This window comes from Danio rerio, chromosome 9 (assembly GCF_052040795.2).
Source record: "Danio rerio strain M-AB ecotype USA chromosome 9, GRCz13ab, whole genome shotgun sequence".
Lineage (NCBI taxonomy): Eukaryota > Metazoa > Chordata > Actinopteri > Cypriniformes > Danionidae > Danio > Danio rerio.
The window spans coordinates 58,675,456-58,694,322 of record NC_141029.1 but is presented as its reverse complement, the minus strand read 5'-3'; the positions used below and the strand labels follow the sequence as shown (position 1 = coordinate 58,694,322).

General features: G+C 42.6%; 1 protein-coding gene across 6 annotated transcripts in view; it reads right to left on the bottom strand.

Annotated features, from left to right (window-relative positions):
* The window catches only part of tbc1d8 (TBC1 domain family member 8), a 51,282-nt gene that overhangs the window by 14,692 nt on the left and 17,723 nt on the right, over positions 1-18,867 (bottom strand). For 3 of the 6 annotated variants that reach the window (XR_015499923.1, XM_087268461.1, XM_087268460.1), the window contains exons 6-19: positions 18,168-18,375; positions 17,851-18,048; positions 16,497-16,658; positions 13,808-13,958; positions 13,452-13,666; positions 12,854-12,971; positions 9,895-10,180; positions 7,668-7,773; positions 7,188-7,286; positions 2,164-2,232; positions 1,627-1,861; positions 1,188-1,253; positions 941-1,027; positions 51-148 (exon numbers count right to left, since the gene is read on the bottom strand). Coding sequence is in view for 4 of the 6 variants with exons in the window: in XM_087268461.1 (XP_087124587.1) it covers positions 51-148; positions 941-1,027; positions 1,188-1,253; positions 1,627-1,861; positions 2,164-2,232; positions 7,188-7,286; positions 7,668-7,773; positions 9,895-10,180; positions 12,854-12,971; positions 13,452-13,666; positions 13,808-13,958; positions 16,497-16,658; positions 17,851-18,048; positions 18,168-18,375 (2,098 nt within the window). In the remaining 2 variants the exon portion in view is untranslated. Of the gene's footprint in view, positions 1-50; positions 149-940; positions 1,028-1,187; positions 1,254-1,626; positions 1,862-2,163; positions 3,295-7,008; positions 7,287-7,642; positions 7,774-9,894; positions 10,181-12,853; positions 12,972-13,451; positions 13,667-13,807; positions 13,959-16,496; positions 16,659-17,850; positions 18,049-18,167; positions 18,376-18,867 lie in introns of those variants that run through there. The other 3 variants (XR_015499924.1, XM_087268462.1, XM_087268463.1) reach the window with 3 other exon arrangements.

Here is an 18,867-nt window from a genome sequence, read left to right as displayed (position 1 = left end):
AAATGCACTGATCTGCATGTGTGTGTGTGTGTGTTGATCTGCAGGCTGACCTGGTTCATGTGGGGCAGGGGTTTCTCTTGGTCCTTCTTTCTGCTGTTCAGATCCTCCAGCATCTGCTGCAGCTGCTCCTCATAACTCTTCCTCTCGCCTGCGCACACACACACACACACACACATTATCAACACTGGAACTGCTGGAGTGGATGTAGTGGTACCAAACTGAACATGGAAAGCTATTTTGCAGGCTGATGTGTGTAGGAGCTGAAGTCTCGTTCTGGCGTAATAATGAAGCTGCTTAACCACGACTGCTGATACGATATTACACAGAGCCTGAACATCACGCAAGCGCCGAGACATCTCTGACAGACGATTCAGAACATCTTTTAGGCACTGCGTAACGTCATCAAAACGGTTTGGTCATTTTTGAGTGAGATGCTAACGGTCTAATCTGAGTCAATGATCTATGCTAAGCTACGCTAAAAGTGCTTCTGATAACATGCAAACTCCACACAGAAACACCAACTGACCCAGCCAAGACTCAAACCAGAGACCTTCTTGCTGTGAGGCCACAGTGCAGACCACAGCGTCACCGTGACGCTCTGAACAGATTGGAGAGTGGTAAAGGTCACCTGTTTAACTGGAGGAGTGTAAAATGAGCTGATTTATGAAAATACTGTAGCGTGCCTTTAAATCCGCACTGAAGAACAACAGCAAAACAGACACGCCCACCATAACAGAACACACCCCTTTTTGCAATCTCCACTATAAGTAATAGACACGCCCCCTAGTTCTGACTGGCTGCAGGTGTGATTTGATATTGATCTGTCAGCAGTGCCTTACACACATTGCTCAGAGCATCCATCTTTAATTAAACACACACACACACACACACACACACACACACACACAGGTTACTGAAAAACACTGATAGAGGACGGTACCATTGGGCAGGTTGACGTAGAGCGGTCTGGTGCTGGACAATACTGGACTCTTCAGCGGAGACGAGTCTTCTGAATCCTCACTCAGAGCTAACACACACACGCGCACACACACACACACACACACACACACACACACACACACACACACACACACAGACAGTTATGCAACTCTTTCAGATAAAAGCTTCCCCAAATGCATTATGGGAGTTCAGAGTGTTTGATGATGAAGAGCGAGGTGACGGTGAACCTGGCGGGATGTGCAGGCGGTACAGCAGCCGGATCTTCTCATTCAGCTCCTCACAGTAGAGGACATCTGAACAACAGCACAGGAGACCATCAGCAACACTGCTCTCTCTCTCTCTGTTTCACACACACACACACACACACACGTGCGCACACACATATTCACACAAGCACACTCATTCATGAACACACACAATCATGCACACACACACATGCATAATACAGCACGAGACACACTCATGCATTCACATGCACACACACACATTCATGCATGCACACAATCATCTATGTATAACCATGCAAGCACACACACACTCATGCACACATGCATACACTCATGCACACACATTCACACTTTTGCACGCATTCACACATACACACACTCATGCATGCACGCACACACACACACATAAACATGCACTCATGCAGACACACACACTCACCCAGCATGTGTATGAACTCAGAGAAGCTGACGCGCTGGTCTCGGTCCTGGTCCAGCAGTGTGAATGCGTGCTGCGCGAGTGTGTCGGTGTGTGTGCCGCAGGGCCACGGCGCCAGCAGCTCAAACAGACTCTTAAACTGAGCTCCGTCCAGAAAATACGGCTCCGTGCTGGAGGACGCAGCGGCGGCAGAGCAACACACACTCTCTCCCCAGTACAGACTGATGAAGTGCTCTGTCTGACACACACACACACACACACACACACCCCTTATTTACAGTAACATGTTATTCTGTACCTCATTATTACAGCAGTACACTGAGAGAAATGACTCGGACATGATGCACTGGATTTACTAAATTTATTTGTTTTAAATTTAAACAAATGAAGTTGAACACTACTACATTAATTTGCTTGTTCAAATTTAACACATGTAATTGCTTACAACTAGTTTGCAGACATGCTTTTTTTCAGTGTAGTGTGTTTTAGTGCACACGCACGCACACACACACACACACACACTGTTATTAATAAACACACCTTGAAGAGGTCGTAGAGGTCAGACAGATGTTCCTGCGGCAGAGACACATCTGGAGTGACCAACCGCAGCTGCGCACACACACACACACACACACACACACACACACACACACACACACACACACACACACACACACACACACACACACAGATGTATTTAGTAAATGCTGCAGTGTAATAACTGTGTTGAATCAAAGCACTTACAGACATTTTTCTTATAACGCTAAATTACCCATGATGCAGTATGCGCAAGGAGGCTGCTGAGAGCTTCGTGTCGGCAGCTGATGCGTATAAACAGTCACGTTTGGACAGCTTTAAAACAATAGTTTTATATTCATTCATTTTATTTTCGGCTTAGTCTATTTATTAATCTGCGGTTGCCACAGCGGAATGAACCGACAACTATTCCAACAGATGTTTTACGCAGCGGATGCCCTTCCAGCTGCAACCCATCACTGGGAAACACCAGTTTAATGGATCGACTCCCCTGTTGCGCATGTGTTTGGACTGTTACTATATAGTTACTATAGTAGCTTATAGTGACTAGCTCTATTGGATTGCGACCCCTCCCTGTGGTAATCACATTATATTAAAGACACAGCAATAGCGTCAGATGCAGCAGACTGATTTTATAATACCAGGGTAAACTTTCTGGCACATTTACAGCACTGACATGCATTAAAACAATGAAGAACACACTTGGGTCTGTTGGTGTGTGTGCGCCATTACATGCAAAGTTTCTGCATCTATAACCACCTCAGAGGATTTGGGGGTCACGAGTCACTGGCATTGTTATTTTGGGGTTCAATGGGCTGGAAAGTTTGGGAACCCCTGGATGACTTGACTAAAGCTATATTTAACCCACGACAGCAATGTGTGAAATGTTTTCTATTTCTGTGGCATCGCAGCAGAACAGCAGCATAAACTACTGTACATATACACGACTACAATGATGACCTCAGGTGCAGATGATGTGCTGTATTCAGTGTTCAGTGTTATTAATGCGAGTTTAAACACATTTAACATGGCATTTACAGCAGTACTGAAGGCAGCAGCAGATCATTCACATCAGATGCTCTGAAAATAAAAAACAGAACCGAGACTCCAGCAACAGCAGTCACACCATCAGGCCTATTAATGATGTTCAAGAGCTTTAACATGTGTTCATTAGATTATAAACCGGGCTTGACATTAACTTGATCAGCAGCCACTGTGACTAGTAGATTTCCAACATTCAGGGTGTATGCAGGAATCCTACAGGTCATTTCAATACCTTTTAAAGACCTTCTCAGAATATTATAAGAGTGTTTTCACACTTGTGAATCGATTCAGTTGTTCTGAAACAGGGATTAAACTTGCTCCAGTGCTGCTCTTTGCTCTTGGTGCGGTTCGCTTTCACTAGTGATGTGCGGATCGATACTTAAATATCGATATCTCCTACACCAGCTTTGTATGCTCTAGAATCAATTATCTTATCTAAATATCGATATTTTAATAACTTGGAGCAAATATGCATTTTACTGGAAGTAGAATATGAAAACGTCATGACTAGGCGGTCTGAAGAGGAGGAGAGGTACAGGTGCTGCTCGGGCGAGACAGACATCGCTTTCACTGTCCTTAGGTGCAGCAGGCAGGCACTGTGCAGGTGCAGAGGGAGAACATGGGGTGATGTGGCTCTATTAGGGGTTTTTGTGACTATGATAAAACAACGAAAAAAGGTTTAAAACACTTCCATGGGAACTGGATTAACATGCCACTAAATGTAGAGGTGTGAATGTTTTTTAAGATGCTCAGATGCTGTCAGTAAATATGTAAGGTCACTTTTTTTGTATGATAATTCTTCATCAATAAACAATAAGCAAGAATAACCTGTAATATGGCTCGTATTCAGTATAAAGTGACACTTTTAAGTACACTACTTGTTACTTTAATTTCCCAAACAGTCATTTTTGGGCAGTATTGGAATCGCCGATACTCGCTTTCATTTTACTTGGTATCGGATTGGATAGGAACTCAGTGGTATCACACATTACTAGCTTTCACACAGCAAAGTTTCTAAACGGACCAAAAGAGCTAAAACTGGTCACGTGTGAGTAAACTCTCCTCACATTAGTCAGAGTTTCATGCTTTATTTTGTCCTGCTCAGCTGTCACGCATACTAATTTTAATTTATGGCGATGGGCAATAAGACATTATAAGCGGGAAGCTGCGCTTTAATTTTGAATAGTGACACCATCAGACATCATCACCAGATATAAATCAGAGGAAAGGCAGTTCGCTCAATGTTCCTAACAGATAAACAGCTCTCGGTAAAAGCTCAGCATGCTCTCACTTTCATATTTAACATGAGACGCACATATACCGGTAAGAATGATGACATCCCACCCTACTCATAACTCTGTCTTCATTTAGCCATATATACTGTATGCCTATTACATATCCATAATACTCTGTGATAAAGCCGGGCTCGGATCGTTTTGCTTTCTCACTTCAATCGATCCACCCCAGAGTTCTTTTCAATCAAGCTGAGATCACCCCCTTCAGGCGATGTCAGACAGTTGATCTGGATTTGGATCTGAGCCTGATTGCTGGTTTCACATATGCCAAGTGAACCACGCTAACTGGGCAAACGAGACCGGTTCTGAAACAAAAGTCTAGCTGTGAAAGCACCCTAAGAGCTCATCGCCTCTTCAAGTTCTAATCAGAATCAAACCTTTAACTTAATAAACAGCTGTAGTTAAATAAACAAATGGAGCACAACCCTGCAACAGAACTCAGATAAGCTCAGAGGAAACAAACCCTGAGAGAATAAATGCATGGTTGTTTTCAGCTTCAGCCACTGTTTAACTCGTCTTTCTCCATTCAGGAGTATGCAAACATACATTTTCACTCTGTGGTTTCACTACATGTGGAGAGCGTCACATCACCCTCACGCATTTATCGCAAATTAGGTGACATCATCCGGACGGAGGAGCTTGGCTGGACGCACCCCGGCCTGAACCAATCGAGGAGGATTAATATACATTTATGCTGTTTTGGAGTCAAACACTTTGGACAATGCTTGAGCAAAATTCAAGACCTTGTGAAAACACAATTAAGACTCTTTAATTCCTTTTAAGGCATTAATTTTCTCATAAATGATTTATATTTATTAACTTCTAATACTGTTTAAGACTGCACGGACACCTAGCCACTCGCCATTTCCACTAGCCACACTTTTGTTGTTGGGAATATATGTTTAATGTGTATAAATTTGACTTTGACATGCTGAAATGACTTGATTTAGCTGTTGTGTTATGTCTACAAGCATTCATCTCACTTTGTGTGAGTGTGTTGTGTATGAGCTGCCTCAATGTGCATGAGCACATGGGTTGTGTCACATTGCAATTAGTTTTTATTTCACACGACTTCCTCCAGATTAAGGAATTACCAAATTTATTAGGCATGCACCGACACCACTTTTTTACAAACCAATACGAGCACGAGTATTTTAATTTGTGTATTTGCCGACACCGATACTTCGTAGATTTGGTTTTGATGAAAGTGCAATCCATTTGTTAGCTTTTTTGCCTGTGGCTGGGATGAACACATACAGTTGAAGTCAGAATTATTAGCCCCCCTGAATTATTAGACTGCTTGTTTATTTTTTCCCTAATTTCTGTTTAATGGAGAGCAGATTTTTTTCAACACGTTTCTAAACATAATAGTGTTAATAACTCATCTCTAATAACTGATTTAGTTTCTCTTTGTCATGATGACAGTAAATAATATTAGACTAGATATTCTTTAAGACACTTCTATACAGCTTAAAGTGACATGTAAAGGCTTCACTAGGGTAATTAGGGTAACTAGGCAGGTTAGGGTAATTAGGCAGGTTATTGTATATCGATGGTTTGTCCTGTAGATTATAGAGGAAAAGTTTAGCTTAAAGGGGCTAATAATTTTTTTTCCCTAAAATGGTGTTTAAAAAATTAAAAACTGCTTTTATTCTAGCCGAATTAAAACAAATTTCACTTTTTCCAGAAGAAAAAATATTATCAGACATACTGTGAACATTTCCTTGCTCTGTTCAACATCATTTGGAAAATATTTTAAAAAGAAGAAATTCAAAGGGGGGCGAATAATTCTGACTTCAACTGTACATCTTTAACAGAGGGCTGTTCCAAGCCAAAAATATACACACATCGTTGATAACCCTGCGAATTCATAGACCTTATGAGCATGGACATTTAAAGGATGAGTTATCCTTACCCTATTCACACATTACACAGAGTGTGTGACTCACTGTGTGTCACTCTCCAGCATTGCAAATTGGGGACGCATTAAACCCTGTTATGCGCCATTCTTTCATATTCACGAGTCCTGCCGTTAATCTGCAGGTCCGGTCATCAAAAAGGTCGGCTACTGGATGTTTAACTAAGGGTGGCTGTGAATACTGATGTCCATCTGATTTTACAGCTTTAATAAATCTGCAACAATTTCACATACTCTTTCTTCTCATTGTCATTATGGGGGATTGTGTGTAGAATGTTGAGGAAATCAATCAGTTTAATCCCTTTGTTTTCAACAAAAACAAATGTGTAAAAAGTCAAGCTTTATCAGTGCTCTCCGGATGCACAGTATTAAAGCTCTTGAAGATCATTAATAGGCCTGATGGTGTGACTGCTGTTGCTGGAGTCTCGGTTCTGTTTTTTATTTTCAGAGCATCTGATGTGAATGATCTGCTGCTGCCTTCAGTACGGCTGTAAATGCCATGTTAAATGTGTTTAAACTCACATTAGTAGCACTGAACACTGAATACAGCACATCATCTGCACCTGAGGTCGTCATCACACTAGTGTATGCTGCTGTGATGAAAACAGAAATCATTCACGCATCGCCCTCACACTCAAAATCTCCTTTACAGATGGAAACGAGAGCTGTTAGCGTGTGTCGCGTGTAGTTAGGACATGCTATGATGAGATCAGCTGATGGTTGACTAGCAATGACGGACGCCACAGAAGCATGCTGACTGTCAGACTCACAGCGTTGTCTTTACTGGTGTCCTCATGAGCCTGGAGAACCTGCAGCCTGTGGAGACACCGCATCTGCTCCAGCTGCTTCACGGACACACTGCTGAACTTCTGCACACACACACACGCACGCAAACGCGCACACGCACGCACACACACGCACACACACGCACACACACGCACACACACGCACACACACGCACACACACGCACACACACAGCAGTGTTGGAAACCAAGGTAAACTGAGGTAAAGTGTTGTAAACAATGGTAAAATGTGGAAAATTCATAGTAAACAGCCTTAAACTGGGGTAAAGTATGTTATACCATGGTAAACTTGTAAAACATGAACTGCAGTAAATTCTAATTGTAATCACCGAGTGTCGTTAACTGTGGTAGTGCTGTGAGCCAAGGTAAACTGTGGTAAGTTTTGATAAAGTGTTGAAAATCAAGGTTATCATCAGGAAACTGTGGTGAAGCGTGGTAAAGAGCACCTCGTATGCGTCAGTGATGAGGTTGGTGATGTTCAGATGTTGAGAAGCTCCTGCATTTTCAAGATGATCAGCTGATTCATCCTCATGACGGACCCGCTCAAGAAAACTAACACACACACACACACACACGCATACACATCATTAAAACACTTTCACAACTACACAAGTATAAGAAACGAACAACAGATGAAGCGTTTCCCTGATTTATGCAAATGAGTGCACAGGAGTCTGGCGATGGATCTGGTTGTAAGTGTTTTCTAGAAGGACACAGAACACACATATATAGTCTGCAGAGGTGGGTAGTAGAGTATCCAAAATATGTACTCAAGTAAGAGTACAAGTATTTGCAGAAATTTTTACTCAAGTAAAAGTAACAATCTTAAAAGTTACTAGAGTAAGAGTAAAAAACTACCTTATGAAAAAATTACTCAGGTAAATAGTTACTTTTGATTTATATATATATTTATATACATATATATACACAGTCCAAACATATGCGCTATTGGGGAACTGATCAACTACACTGGTCGTAGTGTGTGTCAATGAGTGTGTGTGGATGTTTCTTTTGTCAGCTTAATCGCTTTATTAATCCGGGGTCGCCACAGCGAAATGAACCGGCAACTTATCCAGCATGTTTTTACGCAGCGGATGCCCTTCCAGCCGCAACCCATCTCCGGGAAACTGATTGACTAATATGTACGGTATAATCAGTTATTTCATTAAACAGCTATTTGCTTATCCCAAAGCAGGCCCGAAGCCAGCCTGTTATAAGGGGTCTTTTTCTCAAAATGTGGACCTTTTTGCAGTTATTCACCACATTTACAATGAGATGAGATTGAAATGCAGTGTTTTAGTGACATTTTAAGCTCTAGTTTAGCTGGATTAGCCTGTTAGGTCGTCATCATAAGGACACATTTAATGTACCTAAATATTTCCTAAAGATTTAGAATAAAGAAAAATGAATAAATACTGATTTTTACAATACAAATTAATTAGATCATAAATCATAAAAAAAATTAGGAATCTGTTGAAGTTTTAAATTAAAAAGCCTGTTGTAGCTTTAGCATATAAACTGGCCAGAACATTCTGTCCTCAGTCAGAATTTGGCTATTTGAATAATAAAAAATTAAAACATAATAATAATAATAATAATAATAAAAGAGCTTCACCATTTTTCAAGCCTCTCTTGTAAATAAAGTACATTTGACTTGATTGAAAACTCATGGATAACAAAAATAGTCAAAATAGTTTTCAAAATTAATTTTAATATAGCATTCTGCTTGGTCTTAAAGCCTTTTTCAATGGATTAATTTCACTTTTTATGATGGCATAGCAGTCAAAATAAGACAAATGAGCTGATGTATGGGACAAATTCTGGACCTTTGTCATTGAGGGGTGGGTTTTTCCAACCACCGAACCCCCCTGGCTATGGGCCTGCATGGTTACCCTGAATAAGGTTCAAAAGGGGATCATTTGGACACTTACTTTTTTCAGGTTGGAGCTGGAATATGCTGTGATGTCAGTTTAATGTACAGCGTGCATCGCATTATCAGACTATTGTTGTCGACAACTTGGAGTGAAAACAGACTGAACTTGAGGCCCGGTGACCTGGTCTGATAAACACAATACACAGACAGCATGACTGTCCTTCTCGGAACCGCAGATGGCCATCATTCAACACAGGCACGTGGCTGCGCGCGCCCTAACTGAAAGCGGAAGACGCATCTCCATAGCAACCTCTCGCGACACAACCTCTCCAATGCAGCACCGCAAGATATGTGCAAACAAAACATCTGGATCATTATTATTATCATTTGACAGTAACGGAGGAACGTCGTGATATGTAGTGAAGTAAGAGTACTGATTATTCTCTAATAATTTACTTGAGTAAAAGTACACATATTTAAATGTACTCAAAAAGTACACGTTACCCAATAATTTACTCAAGTAAATGTAACGAAGTAAATGTAACTCGTTACTACCCACCTCTGACAGGCAGAACACGAGTTATTAAGGGTTATATTTTAGAGTTGATAATGAGCCACACAAATTTAATAATAACAATCTCACATTACATTTATATACTCATGGTCGTGCTAGATGTCTGTGGACTACTGAAAACATGTATCCCTGTCAGAGTAAAGCTCAGCTCGTTCACATTGGTAAGTGGATTATTTAATGCTGACATTAACGATTGGAGAATAAATGCACTGGATTAGTCACATACGTAGAGAGGATGATGAGGGCGTATCCGTCATCAGTGCAGCCGCTCAGCTCGGCTGCGTTGGCCTCCAGCACCGCCAGGCTGATCTGGAAGATGGCTCTGATGCCCTGGTAGAAGAAGCCGTCCAGAACACACAGAGCGCTGCGGAACGGCAGAACGCTCACAAACAGAGTCAGAAACCAGGTGAGAGACGCAGACGCCAGCGGGGAGACATCCCCGACAGCAGCCGCCAGGTCCGGCAGACGCTCGCGGATCAGCTCCTCGAACACCGACTGGTCCACCTGAGCACCTGTGGGATGATGTTACAGCTGATGTTAAACTTCATTGTGTGGCAGGGAGATTATAGGCAACCAGGGGTCACAAACCTTCGGCCCATAGGCCATTTACACCCCTCACCCTCCTGAGCACAAAAATACAAGGAGATTCCCCAAAATATATACACTACCTGACAGAAGTCTTGTCGCCTCTCCAAGTTTTAGGAGCAGTAAATACCAACTGTTTTTCTAGTTGCTGATCTGGTGTCAGAAGTGTCTCTATGAAAGGTGAAGGCCTCTAGATTTTGCTGATTTGAGCTCAATAAATCTGATCATGTCTTGATGTTGACTGATTTGATGAGGACAGTGCGCTCTGACTCTGCTCAGACTAAAGTGTCATCACTGAACAGAAATAATGTCCAGTATAGAATATAAAGTCCTGCTGCAGTGGAGACAGAATGAAGATTGTGTCTGACTCCATCATGAGCTTGGAGGACTGCATCCATACATCTCTGCACTGACTCACATCACTGATTAATAAAGTCATCTGGAATGAAGAAGAAAGCTTCAGCAGGATCCCAGAGTTCATCAAGAGTCTCTGTGTTCATCTTCAACACCTCCTCCTTCATCAGCTCAATAATGTTGATATCTGGTGACTGGGCTGGCCAATCCTGGAGCAGTTTGACCTTCAGGATCTTTGATGTGGAGGCTGAAGTATGAGCAGGAGCGCTATCCTGCTGGAGAATTGTCCCTCTCCTGTGGTTTGTAATGTAATGGGCAGCGTCTTGATACCTCAGGCTGTTGATGTTGCCATTAAGGGTGTCACGATCCTCCAAATCCTCAACTAGATCACATTTTCGATTATAAAGTCATGGTTCGATTCAATTCTCAATTTAAAAAAAGAAAACATTTAAAGCACAATGCCATTTTAAGGTTTTTATGCAATTTAATAATATCTGACGAGACGTGGGTCAGTTGGCATTTCTGTGTGGAGTTTGCATGTTCTCCCTGTGCTCCGGTTTCCCCCACAGTCCAAACACATGTGGTACAGGTGAAGTGGGTAGGCTAAATTGTCCGCATGAGAATGAGTGGATGTTTCCCAGAGATGGGTTGCAACTGGAAGGACATCCGCTGCGTAAAAACGTGCTGGATAAGTTGGCGGTTCATCCCGCTGTGGCGACCCTGGATTAATAAAGGGACTAAGCTAAAAAGAAAATTAATGAATGAATGAATAATATCTGACCTTTGTGCGCTGTGATTCATGAAGCTCTGTGTTGCGCTGGAGGTCCAGCAATCAGTAGTCAAGGCTACTAAATGTGCACTGCTAAAACCTTCAATAACTTTCTCCTTAACATTATTGCACATGGAGGGTATCACCGTAGCTTTAAGATGCGTTCTACTTGGGATTTCATAGCGCGCTAATTAAATGCCTAAAACTGGAGTTTTCTACTACTGAGTAAGTTCAAGGTTCAAGTTCTGTTGACGGGTCTCCTGCGTCTGCAGTTGCCATGCTTTCTTTTGGCTGTTTGTTGTAGCTGTTGGGTTTACTCGCAGCTCTTCAACAAGCTGAAGTAACATGGGGCAGCGGCAGCATCGACCATTCCATTTTTTGATTCGATAATCGAGATTGAGCATGAATTTTGATCGATTTTGATTTAAAAACAAAATCGTGACACCCTTAGTTGCCATCCACTCTGCAGATCTCTCGCACGCCCCCATACTGAATGGAACCCCAAACCACGATGTCTCCTTCACCAAACTTGACTGATTTCTGTGAGAATCTTGGTCCATGCTGGTTCCAGTAGGTCTTCTGCAGTATTGGTGATGATTAATGCAGATCAGCAGATGATCCAGCAGAGAAATCCACCTTCTGACACTTTCACACATCATCAACTAGAAGACCAGTTACTATCTGCTGCTCTTACAGCTGAGATCCTCCACAAGTCTTCTGTCAGGCAGTGTATTTAAATGACTCTCATTGTTGCTCGGTCGTGTTTTTGACCCACTTGTGTTTTGGCAGTTACAGTACTGCACTCAATATGTGGTTTAGTTTTGCTTTCAGTTTGTCTCAGCGTATGTTATCAAGAGTAACGCACACGCAGCTTATTCCTGTGGCTGATTTAAACTTATTTACAGGAATATTCACAAAAAAACACACTGACTTCCATATTCATTCATTCACTCATATTTTTTTCGGCTTAGTCCCTTTATTAATCTTGGGTCGCCACAGAGGAATGAACCGTCAACTAATCCAACATATGTTTCATGCAGCGAATGCCTTTCCAGCTGCAACCCAACAATGGGAAACACCCATACACTCTTGCATTCACACACATACAGTACAGCCAGTTTAGTTGATCATTTCCACTATAGCGCATGTCTTTGGATTGTGGGGGAAACCGGAGCACCTGGAGGAAGACTTCCATATTAGTAAACCAAATGTTATGTAGATTAATGTCTGCATTCTTCCAGCACTCTTCAGAATGTTTTGTGTTCAACAGAAGGAGGAAACTCATAAAGAACTTGGAGTAAAAAATGAGCCGATGTTGATTTTTTGTGAACTGCCCCTTTGAATGTTGCTGAGATGTGTTTTTGTAAAGCTAATGTGGCTGATTCATACATTTAAAATTGAAAACCGGAGTGATGGAGACCTTGAGTCTGTGCAGAGATGATCAATAATCAATAATCACACACACACACACACGCACCGATGACCCTGCGGTTGAAGTAGTCGGGCAGCATGCGCTCACACACGGTCACCAGCAGCCAGAAGGCCTCCTCCTCTCTGAGGTACAGCAGCATCACCGACGCCAGGATATTCATGGACTGCAGGACAGAAACACACACGTTATTCACTGCCACAGCGCATCTGCACACTGCAGATATTCAATAAGTCAATATATGCTGATAATGAATGTGTTTTGACTGTTTGGCGCCATCTAGTGTGTAAGTAATGCGCAGGTTAGTGTATACTCCATCATCTGTTTTAGTTTAAGTAAAGAAATAATGAACTATTAGAGCTCAGATCAGGGTTTAGTGTTTCTGTGTTGTGGCCAGTATATGTGTAATAATCAGGATAAGGTATATAGAGGATGGTTGTTCGCTCAGAATAAACTCTTCAGTCTCCTACAGCAGTGCTGCGCTTCACATCTGCTGCTGATGAACCCGTCAGCCTTTACTCAGAGAACACCCTGCTGGATCTACTGTCTCTGTAACATACTGAATTACTGAATCTCAGCATGTGCCCAGCCCTGAGTGAGAATATGTATGTGTGTGTGTGTGTGTGTGTGTGTGTGTGTGTGTGACCTGGCAGTAGCCGATGGAGGGGTTGCGGTAGGCGTATGCGGTGAGCACACGGCGCAGTGCACTGATGCCGGTCTCGCTCTGGAACGCCGGATGCTCCGGTAATGATCGGTGCAGATCCCGCTCGATCTCCTCTGTGGCCACGCTGCTCTCTCCTCTGCACTTCTCCAGCAGATCAGCGTAGTAGTTCGGGTGAGCGGCCAGAGATGAGCTGGCGTCTGCAGGAACATAACACACACACACACACACACACACACAATTTGATCTTCTTTTCCTTCTCACTGCTCCTAATGTTCTCTTATGTAGCAGCAGGAGTGTGTCACAGGAGTTTGTGTTGCTGCAGTGCTCCTCTGTCTGACCTGAGAAGTGCAGCCACAGCTCCCCGCGCAGAGACTCCGGCAGGCCCAGCGACACCAGCGTGCGGATCTTCTCTGAGCGGAACATGTGGACACCACGACCAAACTCACTGAAGTGATCCTGCCACAGACGCTCACGCACCTGCTCTGTGTTCTGGAGGACACACACACACACACACACACACACACACACACACACACACATGAAGAAGTGATCCTACACACACATAAAAACACATGTTTACACACACAACAGCAGGAGAAATAATCTGTAGGAAACAAACATGTACAATACACAAAACACACACATATACACACACAAACACACATTCATGTACACACACACAACATAGCAGAAGGAGAAATAATCTGCAGGAAACACACATGCACACACAACAGCAGAAAGAGATATAATCTATAGTAAAAACTTACACACGCACGCACGCGCACAAACACACACACACACACACACAACGGCAGAAGGAGAAATATAGGAAACACACAGACACACACACTTGTACACACAGGTGTGCACACATACATATAAGCATGCATGCATACACACACACACAACAGCAAATGGAGAATTAATCTGCAGGAAACACACACACACACACATGAGAACACACACATGCATGCATGGATTGACAAATGCACACAAGCATATGCATACACACACATACACACATAAGCACACACCCAAATACACAATAGCCAGACATAAACACACAAACACAGTTATACACACATGCACACATACAGACATACACACATGCCCATACACACACACACACGCGCACACACGCACACACACACAACAGCTGAATGAAAAATAATCTGTAGGAAACACACACACACACACAAAAAACACAAACACACACACACACATATACACACGCAAACACACAAGTATACACAAACAAAGGTAAAAGGAGAAATGATCAGTAGGAAATACAAATGCACACACATACATAGACACATGCAAGCATACACACATGCAACAGTCATACTACACACAAACACACATGTACAACACATACACACACACACACACTAATACACACACAAACATATACAACAGCAGAAGTAGAAATGATCTGCAGGAAACACACACACACACACTTTGCATAAAGTGTACTATTAGAGGGATGGACTGTGTGAGCGCTTCTCTGACATTCGCAACTGAAAATAGAAAAGGAGAGAGCAGACTCTAACATACACTCAGAAACAAAGAGAAACAGCACCAGCTCCATCAGCTCATAATAACACAAACACACACATCAGGACAGACTCTTTACACTCCTGTCAAACTCTTATTCTTATTCTTTATCCTACGCTCATCTCTGCTCATAACAGTGTTCATAACTCATCTCTAATAGCTGATGTGTTTCCTCTTCTCCATGATGACAGCACATAATATTAGACTAGATATTCTTCAAGACACTAGTGTTCAGCTTACAGTGACATGTAAAGGCTTCACTAGGGTAATTAGGGTAAAGTTAGGGTAATTAGGCAAGTCATTGTATAACAGTGGTTTGTTCTGGAGACAATCCAACACTAATATTGCTGAAGGGGAGAATAATATTGACCACAGCAGTTTTTTCTATGATTATTTATTTTTGTTCCACCCAAACAGTAAAGTCTAGATGGGATACGCGGCCGGCCGGAAGTGTGATATGCACATCAATACAGCAGCATTTCTTATGACACTGTATAACAGTACTTCATATTTTACAGGACTGTGAGGGGTGGGTTTAGGGTGGGGGAAGGTGTTAAAAAAATACAATAAATGGGAAATTTTATGAATAATAGAAATAATTCTTCTAAAACTTCCGGCCGCATCCATATCTGATCTAGCAACAACCCGCCCAAACTAAAATAAATGAGCTTTTTCCAGAAGACAAAACAGAATAAGGAACACTCTGAAACATATCATTACTCTGTTCAACATCACTTGGGAAATCTAAACAAAAATCATTTCAATTTCACAACAGGAGGAATAATTTTTCCTTTATACATATGTGTGTGTGTGTGTGTGTTTGCATTATTTTTTTTCTCCCTCCCTTTATTTTGCTTGAAAAAAAGTTAAGCAGACTCGTTTCAAAATAAGAGTCTACTTTAATAAATATATCTCTAGATTTTGAAAAAAAAAAGTGTGATATAACTCATGGCAGCACGGTGGTGTAGTGGGTAGCATGATCACCTCACAGCAAGAAGGTCTCTGGTTCGAGTTCCGGCTGGGTCAGTCGGTGGTTTGAGTCTCGGCTGGATCAGTTGGTGTTTCTGTGTGGAGTTTGCATGTTCTCCCCGTGTTGGTGTGGGTTTCCTCCGGGTGCTCCGGTTTTCCCCACAGTCCAAACACATGCGCTATAGTGTGTGTGTGTGCGTGATTGAGTGTGTATGGGTGTTTCCCAGTACTGGATTGCCCCTGGAAAGGCATCTGCTGTGTAAAACATATGCTAGAATCGTTGGCGGTTCATTCCGCTGTGGCGATCCCTAATTAATAATGGGACTAGGCCGAAAAGAAAATGAATGAATGAATAAATGAATATAACTCATCAATACTAATAGACACACTTCAACATTTATGTTTGTAGCTTCTATCTGTGTAGTGATGAATCCTGTGAATAAGTATAGCAGTAAGTATTTGTGACTCCTGGTGTGTGTGTGTGTGTGTGTGTGTGTGTCTCACCCGTGTGCCGCTGGCGTCTGATTGGCTGGGGTGGAATGAGGACAGGAGTGTGTTGCTGAGCACAGTGTGACGCAGAGCTTTATCAGAGATGCTGACGCTGCCGTCCTCCTCATCTGACTGAATGGTGTCGTAACAGAAGGTGTAGTATGGCGTGGAGGACACCTGACACACACACACACACACATGCATTAAGAACACATAATACACACGCTTTCAGAACACACACACACACACGTGCACATACAGAACACACACACACGCATTCAGAACCCACACACATTCAGAACACACACACACACACATTCAGAACACACACACATATTTAGTCTACACACACACATTTACAACACACGAAGACATTCAGAACACACACACATATTTAGACTACAGACACACATTCACAACACACGAAGACATTCAGAACACACACACAGGCACATTCAGAACACACACACATATTTAGACTACACACACACACATTCACAACACACAAAGACATTCAGAACACACACACACATTCACAACACACGAAAACATTCACAACACACACATGCACTCAGAACACACACACACACACACTCAGAATACACACATACATGCATTCAGAACACACACACACACATTCAGAACATACACTCATGCATTTAGAACACACACAGAAATGCATGCATTCAAAGCACACACATTCATTCAGAAAAGACACACAGACACAGACACACACACACACACACACACACACACGTGCACATTCAGAACACGCGCAAACACACAGGTGCACATTCGGAACACACACACCCACACCCACACCCACACACACACACACACACACACACACACACACACACACACGCATTCAGAACACACACATACATTCTAAACACAGGCATTGCGAACACACACATAAACTGTGCTTGATCAGTCTGAGTGATGTGGTTTAGTTTTTCAGTGATGATGATCAGGCGTAAATGTGTGTGATGGGACGTTACATTAATGGCCAAAGCAGCACTTCCAGCACAATATTGCTCTTATATTATTACCTCCAGAACTAAATGAGTCTGCTGGATATGAACAAAGTATAAGAAAACACCACAATCTCATTTGCATTTAAAGCGACAGTCACCAAAACACCACAATTAGGATCAAAGCCTGAAAGGGTCAGTTTTAGAGAGCTGGAGGACATCATCTGTGTGTTGTTATCAGCTCAAACTCAAACTCACACACACACATGAGAGACACAGCAGAGTCGTGTTTACAGCTTGTAGGAAGGGGCAGAATAGGTGCTCTTTAAAGGTCACTGAGATCACGAATGGAGTCTCCCGATCATCATAGTGTGCAGTATGTGTGTGTGCAGTACCGTGGTCTTCTTGCGCTGCTCATGTCCTCGAATCACAGCCTGTCTCCAGTGCAGCTCCCGCAGCCGCTCCCTCAGCTTCTCCACCAGTGTGTCCCGCTGCTGCAGCTCGATCAGCTGGAACGCACGCTTACAGCGGACACTGATGATCAGCGGGTTCGGGAGAGCAGCGGTGCTGTCTGCCTTCTCTACTGAGACTATCTGCGCACACACACACACACACACATATATATATATACACATGTGCATTAACTGACCCTACTGCTGGCTGCTGAAGGACAGATACCCATCAGGGATGTGTGTGATGTATGTGTGTTTACCTCCGCCAGTGGGATGATGAGCGCGCACTGGCCCTCCTGCCGGCTGCTGAAGCACAGATACCCATCGGTGGTGTAAACGGTGCCCGACGTGTGACAGCGGGCGTGAGGAGTCCACAGCGAGCATGACATCACTTCCTGCAGTTGCTCACCTCGAGGAAGCCCGAAGAGAGAGAGCACATACTGTCTGAGGGCCTGTTCCTCCAAAACTCTGAAACACAAACACACACACACACAAACAGATGAACAGCAGAAAAAACACACCTGTTGGTCAATAAATACACACACACACTCACACAGTTAGACCGCAGACTGCAAAGAAAACACACTTGCTGGTCTATAAATACACAGATGCTGATTTCTCAACTAAAACACACACACACACACACACAACAGCAGCAAGTTCACACACAGATATCTCTACATGTGTTTACTTCACATGACGATAATTTGTGCAGTCACAGCCAGTGTGGGATGAGTTGATTTAAAAAGTAATCAATTACTTCATTAAACTCTATTTAAATGAACTATTTTGAATAGTTATATCTGAATAATGATCTTGATGCATATATAATCAATTAAACTTTAGATTTTTTTAGATAGATGTGATTATCTTCAGATGTGAATGTGATTTCAGTGGTTGTTGATGTGATTGACTGAATATAGATGGGGTCGCCTATAAATGTAGATGTAATTGTAGTTG